Consider the following 14288-nt stretch of genomic DNA (forward strand, 5'->3'; position numbering starts at 1 on the left):
AGAAAGGACAGGAGAAAAGGAGAGAAAGAAAAAAGTAAAAGCAGCTCACAGAGAAAGGCTGTGCAAGGACAACAAGGGGCCAGCTATTGAATGTAGGATAGAGAGAGAGTGAATAGAAGTTAGCAGCTGTACCTCTGAGATAAGATTTATAGAAAGTATAGAACCACAAGAGGGAGTAGTGTAGTAAGCATGGTATGATAACATCACTCAAGTGATTCAATACACACTGGCCAAATACAACTTTATCTTTGTAATGCTTTATTCTATTTTATATATATATTTTTTTTTTTACAAATCTATTTGAAACCAGTTCAGCCCTACATTTCTACTCAAAAGAAGTAGACTTTAAGAAGCCATATCATCATTACAGTTGCAAAACAGGAATTCAGGTATAAATCAAAACTGGATTTTTCTTTTTGACAGATCCTGATAACTCAGCACACCTAATCACCTAACCAAATTGTAGAATAGTAGATACTATGGCATTGTACTGTAAGCTATGTTTGCCCACTATATGTATAGCATGAGTTTATGAAGACCCACAAGGCATTGGCTCCTAAATGTACAGAAATTCCCAAACGATTAAAATCAGTTGTTCATTGGTTGGTTAATTACATGATCATAATTTTGGCTTTTGGTGATGTCATGCTGAGTCATGAGTCTGGCTAACAGTAGCAAGTCCTCTCAGCTTGGTGCCAAAGTGAGTCTCAGCTTACTCAATCTTTGTGTGTGTGTGTGTGTGTGTGTGTGTGTGTGTGTGTGTGTGTGTGTGTGAGTGTGTGTGTGTGTGTGCGTGTGTGTGTGTGTGTGTGTGCTCGCGAGTGCACGTCTGTGTGTGAAAATGTAACTGAGGGGGATCATAAGTGTGTGTGTACGTCCGTGTGTGGTATGAATGAATCAGGGAGATTCGATGCGCACGCACGCATGCTGCCTCTTCCTCCTCCTCCTCCTCTGTCGTGATGCGCAGTTGTCAGGAAACTCCACCACCACTGTGCTCAACAAGTCATCTTGCACTAATGCTTAGACGCTAAGATGGGCAGCAAAAGAGAGGGAGAGAAACCAAAACTAGAAAGAAGAGAGTAACAAAAACAGAAATGAAACACTTGTGGATTGACTCTTGTGTGAGTCTAATGTGTGACTTGCAGGGGGGAGTAAGATAAAACAAGAAAAGCTGAAAAAGTTGGTGACTCAGACATAGTAATGGAGGGGTAGAGAGGGAGGGATAAAGGAACGAGGGAGGTATAATTACAGTGAAAGGGAAAGGAGAGAGTGTTCAAAGAGAGGGAGAGAGAGAGAGAGAGAGAGAGAGAGAGAGAGAGAGAAAGGGAGAGAGACAGAGCTCTTTAACCCTGCCCACTTCTACCAAGCCATTCAACTAGCACACAGTACACACTCTGAGTCTTCTGCTGATCAGTTACACATCAGCAGGGACACCACTGCAGTACAGTAGTGCTGTCTTTCAACTTTTTTTTTTTTTTTCTCTGTACAAGGACTAGACGAGAGAGAAGAGAAGAGAGAGACCAGAAATTAATTTCACTTCATCAACTGGGGCAAGATAAGGCACCTGCTGCTTTATAATCCCAAGAGAGGTGGTTAACAGGGCTTGTGAGGTGTACCAAGACTGGAGAAGTGTTTTTATTTCTGAAGAGTAAGACTTATGCTGCGCCACATAACCTGCACACCTCCACAACTTCTGACTCTCTACCCCGCAACGCCTCTCAGAGACGGATTGTACTTTTTCAGACTTGCAAAAAAACTCTGCACCTGTTCTCCCTGTTCTCAGTGCTCCCATATGAGTACACTGTTTTGTCATCACAACATTGTGCTTTTGTCTGTAACAACACCTCAACACTTAGCAGTTTGGTGAGGTAAGGAGAGAGAGGGTGCACTGGTTCTCTCTCGTCACAGGGCTGCTGTGGCTGCTGCTGCTGTCCTCTTCTCACCCTCCTTTAGTGTGGTTCTGTGTGTGTGTGTGTGTGTGTGTGTGCGTGTGTGTGTGAGAGATAGTGGTGTGTGTGTCCTCGTCCTCTGGCCCAGGATGCCCTCGCTTGCTATTCTGGCCGGGGTGTTGGTGCTGCTCACCGCTGCTGTCCGGACAGGTTGCGGCTCCCCGACTCTGGCGGGGCCAGTGGCCGGAGACGAGGATACGCAAGGACTGGAGCAGCAGGGACAAGGACCGGAGCAGGGACAAAGACTGGAGCAGCAGGGACAAGGACTGGAGCAGGGACAAGGACTGGACCAGGGACAAGGACTGCAGCAGGGACAAAGACTGGAGCAGGGACAAGGACCGGAGCAGGGACAAGTATCAGAGGGCGAGACCCAGGCCACCCCCTGTCCGTCCTGTGTGCTGGCTCAAATGAAACGGGACTCACAGGCTTCCTCTCCCAGCTCTCGGTCAGAGCCTAGTGCAGCGGAGGAACAGAGCGACGTGGTGGAGGCGGTGAAGAGGCATATCCTGAACATGCTGCACCTGAGCGCACGGCCCAACGTCACTCACCCGGTGCCTCGCGCCGCCTTGCTCAACGCCATCAAGAAGCTCCACGTGGGGCGGGTGGGCGAGGACGGGAGCGTGGAGATCCAGGAGGGGCAAGGACCCGAGGGGGGGGCCCCGCCACCCGAGCCGCCCTCTGAGATCATCACCTTCGCAGAGCCAGGTGAGACTGCGACTTAGTGTGTGTGTGTGTGTGTGTCTTTGTCCATTGATGCCTGTGTCTCGGTGTCTCAGTGTTTTAGTGCGTCTTTCTCAATCTTCAAGTTGGCTGATTTTTCTTCTCCATTTAATCACTCCCTTCTCTGATTAATTTCACACATTTCCTACCCACACATGTTGAGTTCCCCACGCTCAAAACAAGTGTTGACTACTGCTTGTCATCAGAAGATTTGAGTGTGTACCTGTGAGGCACTGCGACCTCAGCTGATGGAGGGAATGTGGTGATTATGAGAGTTATACAGAATAGTATACTATGGGATGTGCCCAATTAATGCTCTGAATAGTGTAACTAGTGAGTGTGTGTGTGTGTGTGTGTGTGTGTGTGTATGTGTGTGTGTGAGTATAAGTGATACGGTGTGCGTGTCAGAATAACATCATGCCTCCGGGAGCGTGTATGTCCATGTGTGCGCGTGCGTGTGCTCAAACAATGGCAACTCATCTAGGCATCTACGCAAATAATATGTATTTCTCAGCTGGGGGGCTAGCCCATTCAAAACAGGGTAGTAAATCGTATTCTTTCTAGGAAACACTCAATGGGGGGAGACCATAATTGCTCGTGCCTACTCTGAGTGATGAGGCAGAGACCTGTTGACTCAACGGGAGAACAAGGGGGCTGCTCAGTGGGACCAACGAGGTGATTGGTTGTCCGCCCCTGTGACTCCCAGGCATTTGATGACCTCCCGCTGCTTGAGAGAATCACACAGTAATTGTGTGTATCAAAAAAACACGGCGAGGGGCTGTGGGATCCTGCAAAGGGAATTTGTCGGGTACAATTGTCTGGCGGACCGGGGAGCAATCAAGCCTCTAAGCTATTGTTTGTCTCCCTGAACAAGAGAAAAAACGATGTTGGGTGGAATTACATAGTTTGTCGAGTTTTTCTTATTTGAGACTAAATTAAGTGTCTACCGGTAATTGGAATTTCCTCAACCAAGTGCCTACAGTGAAGTGTAGCATACATGGTACAAATCGTCAGTCACAGCCAAAGTGTGACATGTCCAGTGACAGCCAAAGTGTTAGACATTGTAGTGTAAAAATACGCCAAATAAAAATACAGTGAGGTGGTCATTATGAAACAATAGTCCACCTAGTTCTGTTAGGGACAATGTCATTGTGGTACGGTGTGACAGTAAATCTGCACCAAATTCATAAAGTGGGAGCAATATTTGATAATTGTTCCTAACCTTACAGATGACATTACTGCAGAGACCTTCAGACAATACCCCTGTCATCACAGATAGAATATGAATATGAGTCATGGTGTGAGAACAATGTTTTGCGAGATAGAGCAAGAACGTGAGACTGTACTTCCCTCAGTGAAGTAGCAGAGAAGTAGCAATGACACATGTTTCACAGCTGTGTCTCCACTCTAGCAGGCCAGGAAACTCTACTGTACTGTCATTTTACTGTATGTGTTCAGTTACTGGAGGGCACCGGAACTGTAAGTCGACAATTGGTTACATTTCATGCTTTGATTTTTTATCAAATCATTTAGGGGGACGTCAAGGGATAACGTGAGGTCTTTGATGTTTTTTGGAAACATATATATTATAACCATATTATATGTGGATGATGTATCATTTGTGACCCGGTTATGCCTTCTGTATTACCCCTGAGATAAGTTTTATTATACAACAGTTAGTTCCGACCAAGTAATTTGATTGGACAAGAGGCATTCCATGAGTGCTGATATACAGTATAACAGCACTGGGACTTTTAACTATATGTATCACTCCGCCGCACAGATGCTCTACTAAATGACCGTTAATTAGACGACATGTTTGTGTCTTTGTGTGTTTGAATTTAAGCGAATGGAATTACAACCATCCCTTGCAAGAGACACATTAGCAATGTTAAAATCCAACAGACAGCATGTATACTCCCATGCGCTGCACGCCACCCAACAAGGGCCTCTCTCTCCTGATTTGTGGGGAGCTGAGGCCCATTGAGTACCGTGGAGGAGCAGAACAAGCGTGTGACAAATGCATCCTTTCCCGGCTTGTTTGCTTACATAAATGTGCATAATGGCTTCATGCTATAAATAGCCGGGCTTTTGAATGAAACCTTCGATGATAAAAAAAGGCCCCTCAAAGACTCGCCGAAATTAGGGGGGCGTTAACGATGTGCCGAGGGGGAGGAGGAGGAGGAGGGGAGGGGAGGGAGGGGTCGCCAAGCCGGGAGCCCTGCATACCCACAGGGCTCCTGGCCGTGCATAATCACTTCATTCATCCAAATATGGGCCCCCAATAATTACTTTGGGCTGTGTGGAGGCTATAAGTGGCAGTGGGTGACGGGGGCGGGGGAGGGGGGGGGTGACGGGGGGCAGAGTTGAGAGAGAGAGAGAGAGAGAGAGTGTAAGGAGGGAAAGGCACAGAGAAAGAGAGATAGAGAGTAGGTGCCTGCCAACTCTCACAGCAATGGGTGCTGCTGTTCTCTGAATGAAGTCAGGAACTAATAACACAACATCGTTAATGACATTCCAGCAACTGTGGTGGGTCTCTCCCCCGGTGGAGGACTCTGGGAAGATGCCTTTCTTTTTTTAGAGCTGCTTTGATATCTAGCCGAATATATTTAGAGGATGAAGCCGCCTCACTTTCAAGCTATTGTATTGCTGTTTTGTTCATTCATTCATTCATTCATTCATTCATTCATGAGGGAGGACAAGAAAGAGAGATGGGGAGAGGGAGGCAAAGGCATGTGAGTTTGGTGGCATTGGCTAAGGGGTTATGCTTTTCTGTACTTGAATGCCCATGTTATATTTTGTAACAATTATGGTTAAATAACTGAATTGTTATGTAATCCCATTGTAAAACTACCATCCAAGTTTGACAACTCAAAACTCAAGGTGAAAACTCAACCATACTCGAAGGATATCCTCTTCCAAATTGGCAAAACTCAGACATAAGAACATCTTCATGTTGAGCACAAGTCAAATATAAAGTATTGCAGATTAAGCCCGATTCACTGCTAAAGATAGAACCTGCCATCCGTCTTTCTGTTGGCCAAGCTTGACGCATTGGTCCACCAGACGTTTTGCGCATTTGGCAGAAGTGTCTGATATCTGACCCAGAGGCTAATCAAAGTACTAGATTAGATTAGGCTCAAAAGAAAGTTGTTGTTCTGTGGTTACCTGAAGATTATTTATCTGTTGTCATTCCTTGTTGAGATGAGAGGGTCTGTGATACAATATCATGTACTGTTCCCAGTACACAGCTCCTGGCTTTTTCATTACAGTTTGTGTTGATAATAATGAGAATTATCATTATGTAATAATGTTAAAGATAAACTTTATTTCTGTAACACCTTTCCCATTTGATTTGATTAAATAGGCTGACATCTTCTATGTGGACTTGAAGCAAAACAGCAAAACAGTTCACATTGTACAATATAATGCTAAAATCACTATTGGATTACTAAAATGAGTCCAAAAAGATCCCAGAATCAGATCACATAATAAGAGAGAAGACCAATTTGAACCATACACCATGCTTCACACAATATGACTTCACTGCTGGTGTGTCCCAACATTGACAACTTTCCCCACAGCATGTGTCCACACACAGAGAGACTGTTAAAAGAAAGTCCACATGTACAGTAGTGTGATTGAGATGAGCTGGCAAGAGGCGCGCGTTACGTGACTAGTAGCACAAGTAACCTTTGGCTCAAGTGCAGCATGGTGACAGCAGTAAAGCTCTTCACAGTACCCCTCTTGAGGCTCTTAGCTACTCCAGCACTGTAACATGTAGGTGGCAAATGACGACAACAACAACAACAACAACAACAACAACAACAACAACAACAACAACCACAACAACCCACAACCACCCTCTTGATCCAGAGGACTTTGAAGAATAAGAGAAGGCATTAAAGACATCTTAGAAAACTATTGTGGGTCGAAATAAAAGGCCATACGTGTAAAGATGAACTTGAAAATGAGTATGAGATAACAAAAGGATTGTTTTAAAAGACCCACAGTAACCCCCTCACTGCTCATTGCTTTCCAAAGCAAACAAATCACAGACTCGGAAAGACAAGACCAAACCCACCTAATCAGAAATGACAAACCTTGAACAAACAGAGCCTTGTGCAAAGAGAGTGTGACTGTGAATAGACTGGACTGCCGTCCATAACATGCATTATCATCCCCCTCTTGTAGCTCAAAGCTCCATTTTAAATTAGCAGTAAACATTTTAATTAAGGGACACAATTTACTTGAACTATGGGTTGAAATTAAACAGTGCAATTGATACGCCTTATATATCATATGAATAAATCCAACTGATGTGTAACTTTGGAGACCCTTTATTACTCATGATTGCCCCCAACTAAATATATTGTATTGGAATTAGATTTGACTAAACACCACCACGGCTCTGGTTTCCCAGGTCAAAAGGAGTGATGGGTATTGGGTATGGAAAGAGACCATAATCTGTCGGTGCATAAAAGGTCTGTTTTCTGCTTGAAGTGTTTAATCACAATTAAACATTGGCTTAGTTGGAAGGACAGACTGTTGTCTTTGAACAATTGAAGAAAGACTGTTTTGTACGTTCTGCTTGTGTTTACCAGTTGTTGTTGTAGTTGTTTTGTCATATGAGAAGCCAAGGTCAAAGGCAATGTCATGATTTGTCACGGGATGATTATGCTCTTTCAAAATCATTTTAATGGGTAGGTTTAGAGGGATGAAAGGGACCTAAAACTGGGTATGACAGTTATTATGACCCACAGTGGTGATTGACATAAATGGAATACAGTTTGTAATAATTGAACCCTTTTCCTTTCCCTCCAATAGGGGACTCTTCATCCACGGTGACCTTTGACATATCCAAGGAGGGCAGTGAGCTGTCGGTGGTGGAGCAGGCCAACGTGTGGATCTTCCTGAAGCTGGCCAAAGGCAGCCGCAGCAAGGGCAAGGTGACCATCCAGCTCCTGCAGCGTCGTCACCAGAAGGGTCTCAGCTTGGCCACCAACACTGTCCAAGAGGAGGAGCCTGTGGCAGAGAAGACAGTGGACACACGGCGCAGCGGCTGGCACACCCTTCCCATGTCTCGCAGCATCCAGGCGCTCCTCGACGACGGCAACAGCGTCCTCAGCCTGCGGGTGTCCTGCCCTCTGTGCGCTGAAGCAGGCGCCACACCTATCCTGGTCCAGGCAGACGGGGAGCGAGCGGGGAAGGAGAGAGATCAGTCCCACCGGCCCTTTCTCATGGTGGTCCTCCGGCCCAGCGAGGAACACCCCCACCGGCGCAGCAAGCGGGGGCTGGAGTGCGACGGCAAAATCCGCATTTGCTGCAAGCGACAGTTCTACGTCAACTTCAAGGACATCGGCTGGAACGACTGGATCATCGCGCCGTCAGGCTACCACGCCAACTACTGCGAGGGTGACTGTCCCAGCCATGTGGCGAGCATCACAGGCTCCTCCCTCTCCTTCCACTCCACTGTGATCAACCACTACCGCATGCGGGGCTACAGCCCCTTCCAGAACATTAAGTCCTGCTGTGTGCCCACGCGGCTACGGGCCATGTCCATGCTCTACTACAACGAGGAGCAGAAGATCATCAAAAAGGACATCCAGAATATGATCGTGGAGGAGTGCGGGTGCTCATAAGAGATGCTGATGTTATAAATGATAAACTCTTGTATGTAATGCTGGTCGCTTAGGCACAGGTGGAATGATGGACAATCGGTGTTGCCATTTTTTCCTTTAAAAAAAACCTTTTTCTGAGTCTTTAAGACCTTGTTGACTGACAGGATTTTTGTTTTGTTGGAGTATCCAATGGGTATCATAAAATCAGAACTGTCTCTGTGGCACTTTCAAATATAAAAGACATAATATATTTTTATTAAAAGAAGAGCGAGAGTGGGACAATGTGACACCTGCTTTGCACTGCAATGAAAATGGGGCTGAGTTGAAAAATCAACAACTATGCAACTGCTCAAGTATTACTATGTGATGTCTTTATTCCATGTTTCTATATATGTTTTGTTTCCTAATTGTACAAAGAAGACTTTTATACATCCTTTGTTTGAAAGTTCAAATGTACATGTGTTGTTGTTGAGGGATACTTGAAAGAAATAGGTTTGACCAGCTACTAGAGCCAAACGTCAAACGCATCATATTGACATTCGTCTTCTTCTTCTTCTACTTCTTCTTCTTGTTATTATTATTACTATTATTATTATTATTATTATTATTATTGTTGTTGTTTTGTACATAAACTAATGAATGTTGAAATTTGCACTATACCAACATTCTTTGCTTAGCTTTGTCACAGCTACAGAGAAGCTGCAGTAACACATGCCACCAGACACATATGAACCTATAAACTACATTATACAGCTACAGACATTCTCTCATACAAAATAACGCCAAAGATAGTAGAAGCACCATTAGCTTTCAATGTGAGCAATTTATCAGAAGGACATCTCTATTGAATTTCATAACATCTAGTAATGACAAAGAAAAATAAATACTTCAAGAGAAACAGGGATCTCCTCCCTTTGTGAAATTAACTTGGGACGCTTCTATTGTTAGATGCATCTTTCACTACTGTTGTGTCATTATTAATGATTTCTGTCGTTATGAGACAAAGCATGAAGACATCATTAAATGTGGCTGGAATTGGTTTAAAAAGCAGAACAAAAGACTGGCAGAACAAAATGACAATGACATGGACATATTTGCATACTCTTGTGTTACTGAAAATAAGGTGTTATATTGCTTTGATTTACAAATCAGAACTGTGCTTGTGGACATGTTTTTATATAATTTATTTGGCAGCAATCTTTGCGTCATCATTAAAAACAACGAGTTGTATGTTTTCTATCTTGTGTTTCATTTCAGTTCTGTGACACATTATCTGAGAAAGTGAAGAAAAAAAATAAAAAAGGGAAAAAAAAATATTCCAGTGAAAATATTCCAGTGAAAATACTCACATTTTAGGACATTTCCACGTATGTATACTTATGTGACCACTGAGCATCATACACTGTAATCTGGTATTGTACCAGAGGACGCTGGTGGAGGTAGAAATCAGAGGACAGGCTCATCGTAATGCAACAGAACATGTGTTTGATACCATTCCTTATTCCATTCCATGCATTACAATGAGCCAGCCTCAGATTTCTGCCTACACCATTCTCCCCAGTGTTGTACATGTGTGGAAAAAGGCAATCATATACAACTGTCTGTGTTGGTAAAGGAGGAAGTAGACCAGCTGTGGAGTCAACGATGTGTTTCCTGTTCCATGTGCTGCACTTGTGAACACTGGCTGCTCCTGAGGTGAACAACGACAGCACGTCTGGAGAAGACATCTGCATGGAAACCACGGCCTGTATTGTAGCAAACATGTTCCTATCCATAGGGGAGAACAGGACCTTACATATTAAAGATACATGTAAAATCTGCGGAGGATGTGATGTGAGGTTGAAACATCCGTCCTGAATTTTTTGTCTGAGAGTGGTTACATTTCTCCAGCCCCAACCCTTGGCTGGTTACCCCCCAAAAAGTGACTGCTTTGCTGTTCTTTTAATCCTGATTGTCCCTTTAAGACTCAAGGTGCACCTTGAATGAGTGACAATCCTTCACTGACAGACTAGGGCTGCTACAAGGTTAGATATCGTGTGATGGAGACATTGAGATATCGCTGAGAGGGCCTTGCTGACTTGCTGAGAGAGTAAACACAGAGAGCTAGCATTCCATAGGCTCAAGGGCAAGAAACTCAAATTATCACTGATACCCTGCTTGAAGAAGTCAAGGAGGAATGATTGGAGCGATTCCACAATGGGCCATGTCTAACTAAGAGCGCTATCTCTCTGCCATTAATATCTCTCTGTCATTCAGACTTCACGGCCTTGATACATAGTAGTGGGAGTTGACAATTGATGATTGAGAAATCTGCAGTGCTCTAGTGTACAAGCCGTTCTATTGAAAAAAAGAAGTCGTGCAAAACTAGAAAAAAGGCCTTCAATCAATGAGAAGCAAAGAAGAGTTGGGCTGAGGTTTGCAAAAGACTATAAGGATTGGACCATAGAGGACTGGTGTATGGTCATCTACTCTGATGAGTCCAATTTTCAGCTTTTCCCAGCACCTGACTGTCTAACGATTAGATGGAGACCTGGAGAGGCCTACACGCACACCCACTATGACATTTGGAGAGCATCGGTGATCTGTGGGTGCTTCAGCAAGGCTGGAATCGGGCAGATATGTGAAGGACACATTAATCAAGCCACATACAAGGTTGTCCTGGAAGAAAACTTTCTTCCTTCTGCTCTGACAATGTTCCCTAACTCTGAGGATTGTTTTTTCCAGCAGGCCAATGCTCCATGCCACACAACCAGGTCAATCAAGGCATAAAGTCACCCAGCAGAAATGTAAAAGACTGTGGTGGAGAGCATGCCAAGATGCATGAAAGCTGTGATTGAAAATCAGGGTTATTCCACCAAATATTCATTTCTGAACTCTTCCTAAGTTAAAACATTAGTATTGTGTTGTTTCAAATATAAACATAAATACATGTTTGAATATGAACTTGTTTTCTTTGCATTATTCGAGGTCTGAAAACACTGCATCTTTTTGGGTTATTTTGACTATACGTGTCAACTGTCATTGCTCAACAGTTCAACTACTGTAACAATCAGTCTGTAATCACAAATATTAAATAGGTCATCAGTAACATGTGGCCTGGCAGACAGGAGAGAATACTTTTTATGTTCTACAACAACTTTAAAAAATAATACTTTTTGTGTTCTATTGGACCGTAGTGCTATGATAATGCTTGATAAAGCTGACTTAGTGCTATTGGATCTTAGTGCAGCATTTGATACAGTTGATCACGATATACCTTACCTATACATTACATATATAGTACACATTTTTTTTTATTTGCAAGCAACATTTATTTTGAGGTTGGCTCTGGTTGCCTAAAGGTCGTGAGCCCAGGCGCTGGAGTGGTGGCCTAATTGTGGCGGTTGCCCAGTCTTACGAACAACACCACGGACACGATCATGGAAGCTAACTCCATGACACCGATGCCTGCCACGATGGAGCTGATGACGAGGCTCTGCTCCTGGATGACGTTGATGAGCTTGGTGATGCAGCCCTCGGGGTGCAGCAGGCCCGTGGTGGTATTGAGGCCGTCGCAGGCCGAGGACCACATGTCAACGCAGCAGGTCTTGGGGTAGAGCAGCCCTGTGTTGGTGCTGAACTCAGAACTCTTAAAATCCTCCAAGGAGTTCTCAAAGCCACAGCATTTGTAGTTGATCATGATGCTGTTCCACGCGGCTGAGATGGGGTCTGAGGCCGCCGGTCCCATGTAGGACGTCACCAACGATGACCTGAATGAATGAATGAATGAATGAATGAATGGTCTTTATTGTCATTGATATAGTACAGGTACCATACAACGACATTTGGGAGGGGGGGCTCCCCTGGTGCTAGGAAAGAAATACTAAAAACAAGAAGGGAAAAAGAGCTGGTTTACATAAATAAAGGCTATATTACACTATCCACTATACTATACTATACAAATAAAACACTGTGCTGTACTCTATGCTATGCTATAAATATCCTAACATTTCCTATCTCTGAACCTTATTATGTACCTGCTGGCCCCCCGGATCATCGCTTCCACGTGGCCTTTGTGGACCAGGACGAACGCGGCCCCGATCACCTCTGCTGCGAACAACAGCGTCACGAGGAAGAAATACAAGATGATCAGATGGCGGTTCTCCTTCCAGGCCCCGTAACATCCGATGAACCCGAGGACGGAGAGCGCCGCCCCCGCGCCCATGCAGACGTAGCTGACGGTCCCCAGCTGGGCAGAGAAGGAGCCCCCCATGACCTGGACGAAGGTGGCCGCCCCGTAAGCGATCCACACGGCCATCACAAAGAGGCCAAGGCCACTGAGAAATACGATGCCGCTGAGCGCCATCATCAGGTACCTCAGCAGGCCATACAGGTGTTGCAGTCTGGGCATGACTGACAAGATGGTTTGGTCACGAACCAAAGGCTCCAATCTTACAGGTGACAGTCTGTTTTGCTAGTAACCTGCTGTGACAATCGCACGAGCGCAAGTGGCAATTTGCTCCCCGTTACCTGAGCAAACTTAGATCTGGGACATGAGGTCATAATCAGTGCCGTCACAATGGCATCTGTTACATTTTGTTTGCATAATATGTCATAGGCGACGTCATCTGTAGCTGGATACAATGTCGTGCAACATTTTTCTTGCTGAATTTAATTCGTATTGTCTATACCAGGGTGTGCGGCTCTTTAATCCATTCATTAAAAGTGCGTGGCTCACTCACGTGTCTCGATAGACATTGTTTTGGTATGGCAATCTATGGCACTCGCCATACCTGGATTCAAAAATAAATACAAAATCCCCAGAAAATGTAATCTGAATCACGTTGTGTCATTTTGGTGATTTTATCCACTCCACACAACGGTAACTAAAAATCCTCCCGGCTCCATCTCACCCCACCAGCCAGGCGCTGTAGTGGAGCGCAGGGTTGCCAGACGGGATTTGACCATTTCCAGCCCAACCAGTCTAAAAGCTGCCAAATTCACCCGTCCAGTGTGACCAAAAGTAGCCCAATCTGGCAACACTGGTGGAGCGACATCGGTTCCTCAATAAACAGTCCACAAGTAACGTTAATGTCCTATATGTTTTTGTGAATTTCATGGTTCATAAACTGAGAATTTGTATGTATTATGTAGCTATTCTTTAAGTATTCCATAGCATGGAGAGTTATAGTGCAGAAATGTGGTTAACTCTTATGTTAACTGTTTTGAAAAGTAAAATACTGTTTCAATCAATGTCATCAAGCAATAAAATAAATGTTAGGATACAGGATACAATGTTTTAGGAGCCTGCTCTTGGGGGCCTGGGCAAGCCATCTACAGTTCCACCAGTGCTCACCAAAGCCACCACTGTACTAAATTGACTGTCTTCTGTGACTCTCCCACACAATATGGTGATATTTGCTGGCTTATAGAAACTCTGGTCCTCTTTATCAGATGAGATGTCGTTGTCGGCCGTGGAGACTCAACAAAAGTGCCCCTGGGAATGAGAGAGATGAGAGACAAAGTTACTTCAAGATTGTCAATTGCTTAATCTCACGCAAAACTTTCATGCCTCCAACGACACTCTCTTAATTAGAAGGGGGGGAATGTGATGAAAAAGAGGGTTGAAATAGAGAAGCCTCGCAGCGGCGACTCGCATCCAGTTGCATTCGGCACAAGGTGATCTGTTGTTTTGAAGGCTGAGAACAACATATCATGTCGGTGGGCCTGGTAGGCTTTTGCACTTGGACAATGACAGTGAGAGTGACTGGGAAATCCAACACCCGCGTCTTTGTTTGCCTAGAAACATTCGAGCAACACCCTACAGACTTTACTCCTTCCCCCCCCCCCCTCCTCTATGAATCCCCTGTGAAGACATTGAAGGGTTCTCTTACAATGACTGAAATGTACGGTCAATTCACTTACTGTTGACTAAATCTACTAATTATAAGTCCCTCTGAATAAAAGCGTCTGTTAAATGACAAAAATGTTAATGTAAATGACATTAACACTTTTGGGT

General features: G+C 44.5%; 2 protein-coding genes across 2 annotated transcripts in view; one reads left to right on the plus strand and one right to left on the minus strand.

Moving 5' to 3' along the window:
* Positions 1–2038: 2038 nt before the first annotated feature.
* inhbab (inhibin subunit beta Ab) lies at positions 2039–8311 on the plus strand (the record flags this gene model as incomplete). Its single annotated transcript, XM_080542716.1, has 3 exons — positions 2039–2128; positions 2261–2654; positions 7497–8311. 3 exons carry the CDS (start codon positions 2039–2041, stop codon positions 8309–8311), a joined length of 1299 nt encoding a protein of 432 aa, XP_080398842.1.
* Positions 8312–11660: 3349 nt separating this feature from the next.
* Positions 11661–14288, minus strand: part of LOC308168832 (uncharacterized protein) — a gene marked incomplete at both ends in the record, with an annotated part of 28044 nt that continues 25416 nt past the window's right edge. The window contains 2 exons of the mRNA XM_080543476.1: positions 11661–12039; positions 12307–12720. Coding sequence (XP_080399602.1) covers positions 11661–12039; positions 12307–12720 — 793 coding nt within the window. The remainder of the gene's footprint in view (positions 12040–12306; positions 12721–14288) is intronic.

The sequence above is a fragment of the Nansenia antarctica genome (assembly GCF_963989245.1).
Source record: "Nansenia antarctica genome assembly, chromosome: 12".
Classification (NCBI taxonomy): Eukaryota; Metazoa; Chordata; class Actinopteri; order Argentiniformes; family Microstomatidae; genus Nansenia; species Nansenia antarctica.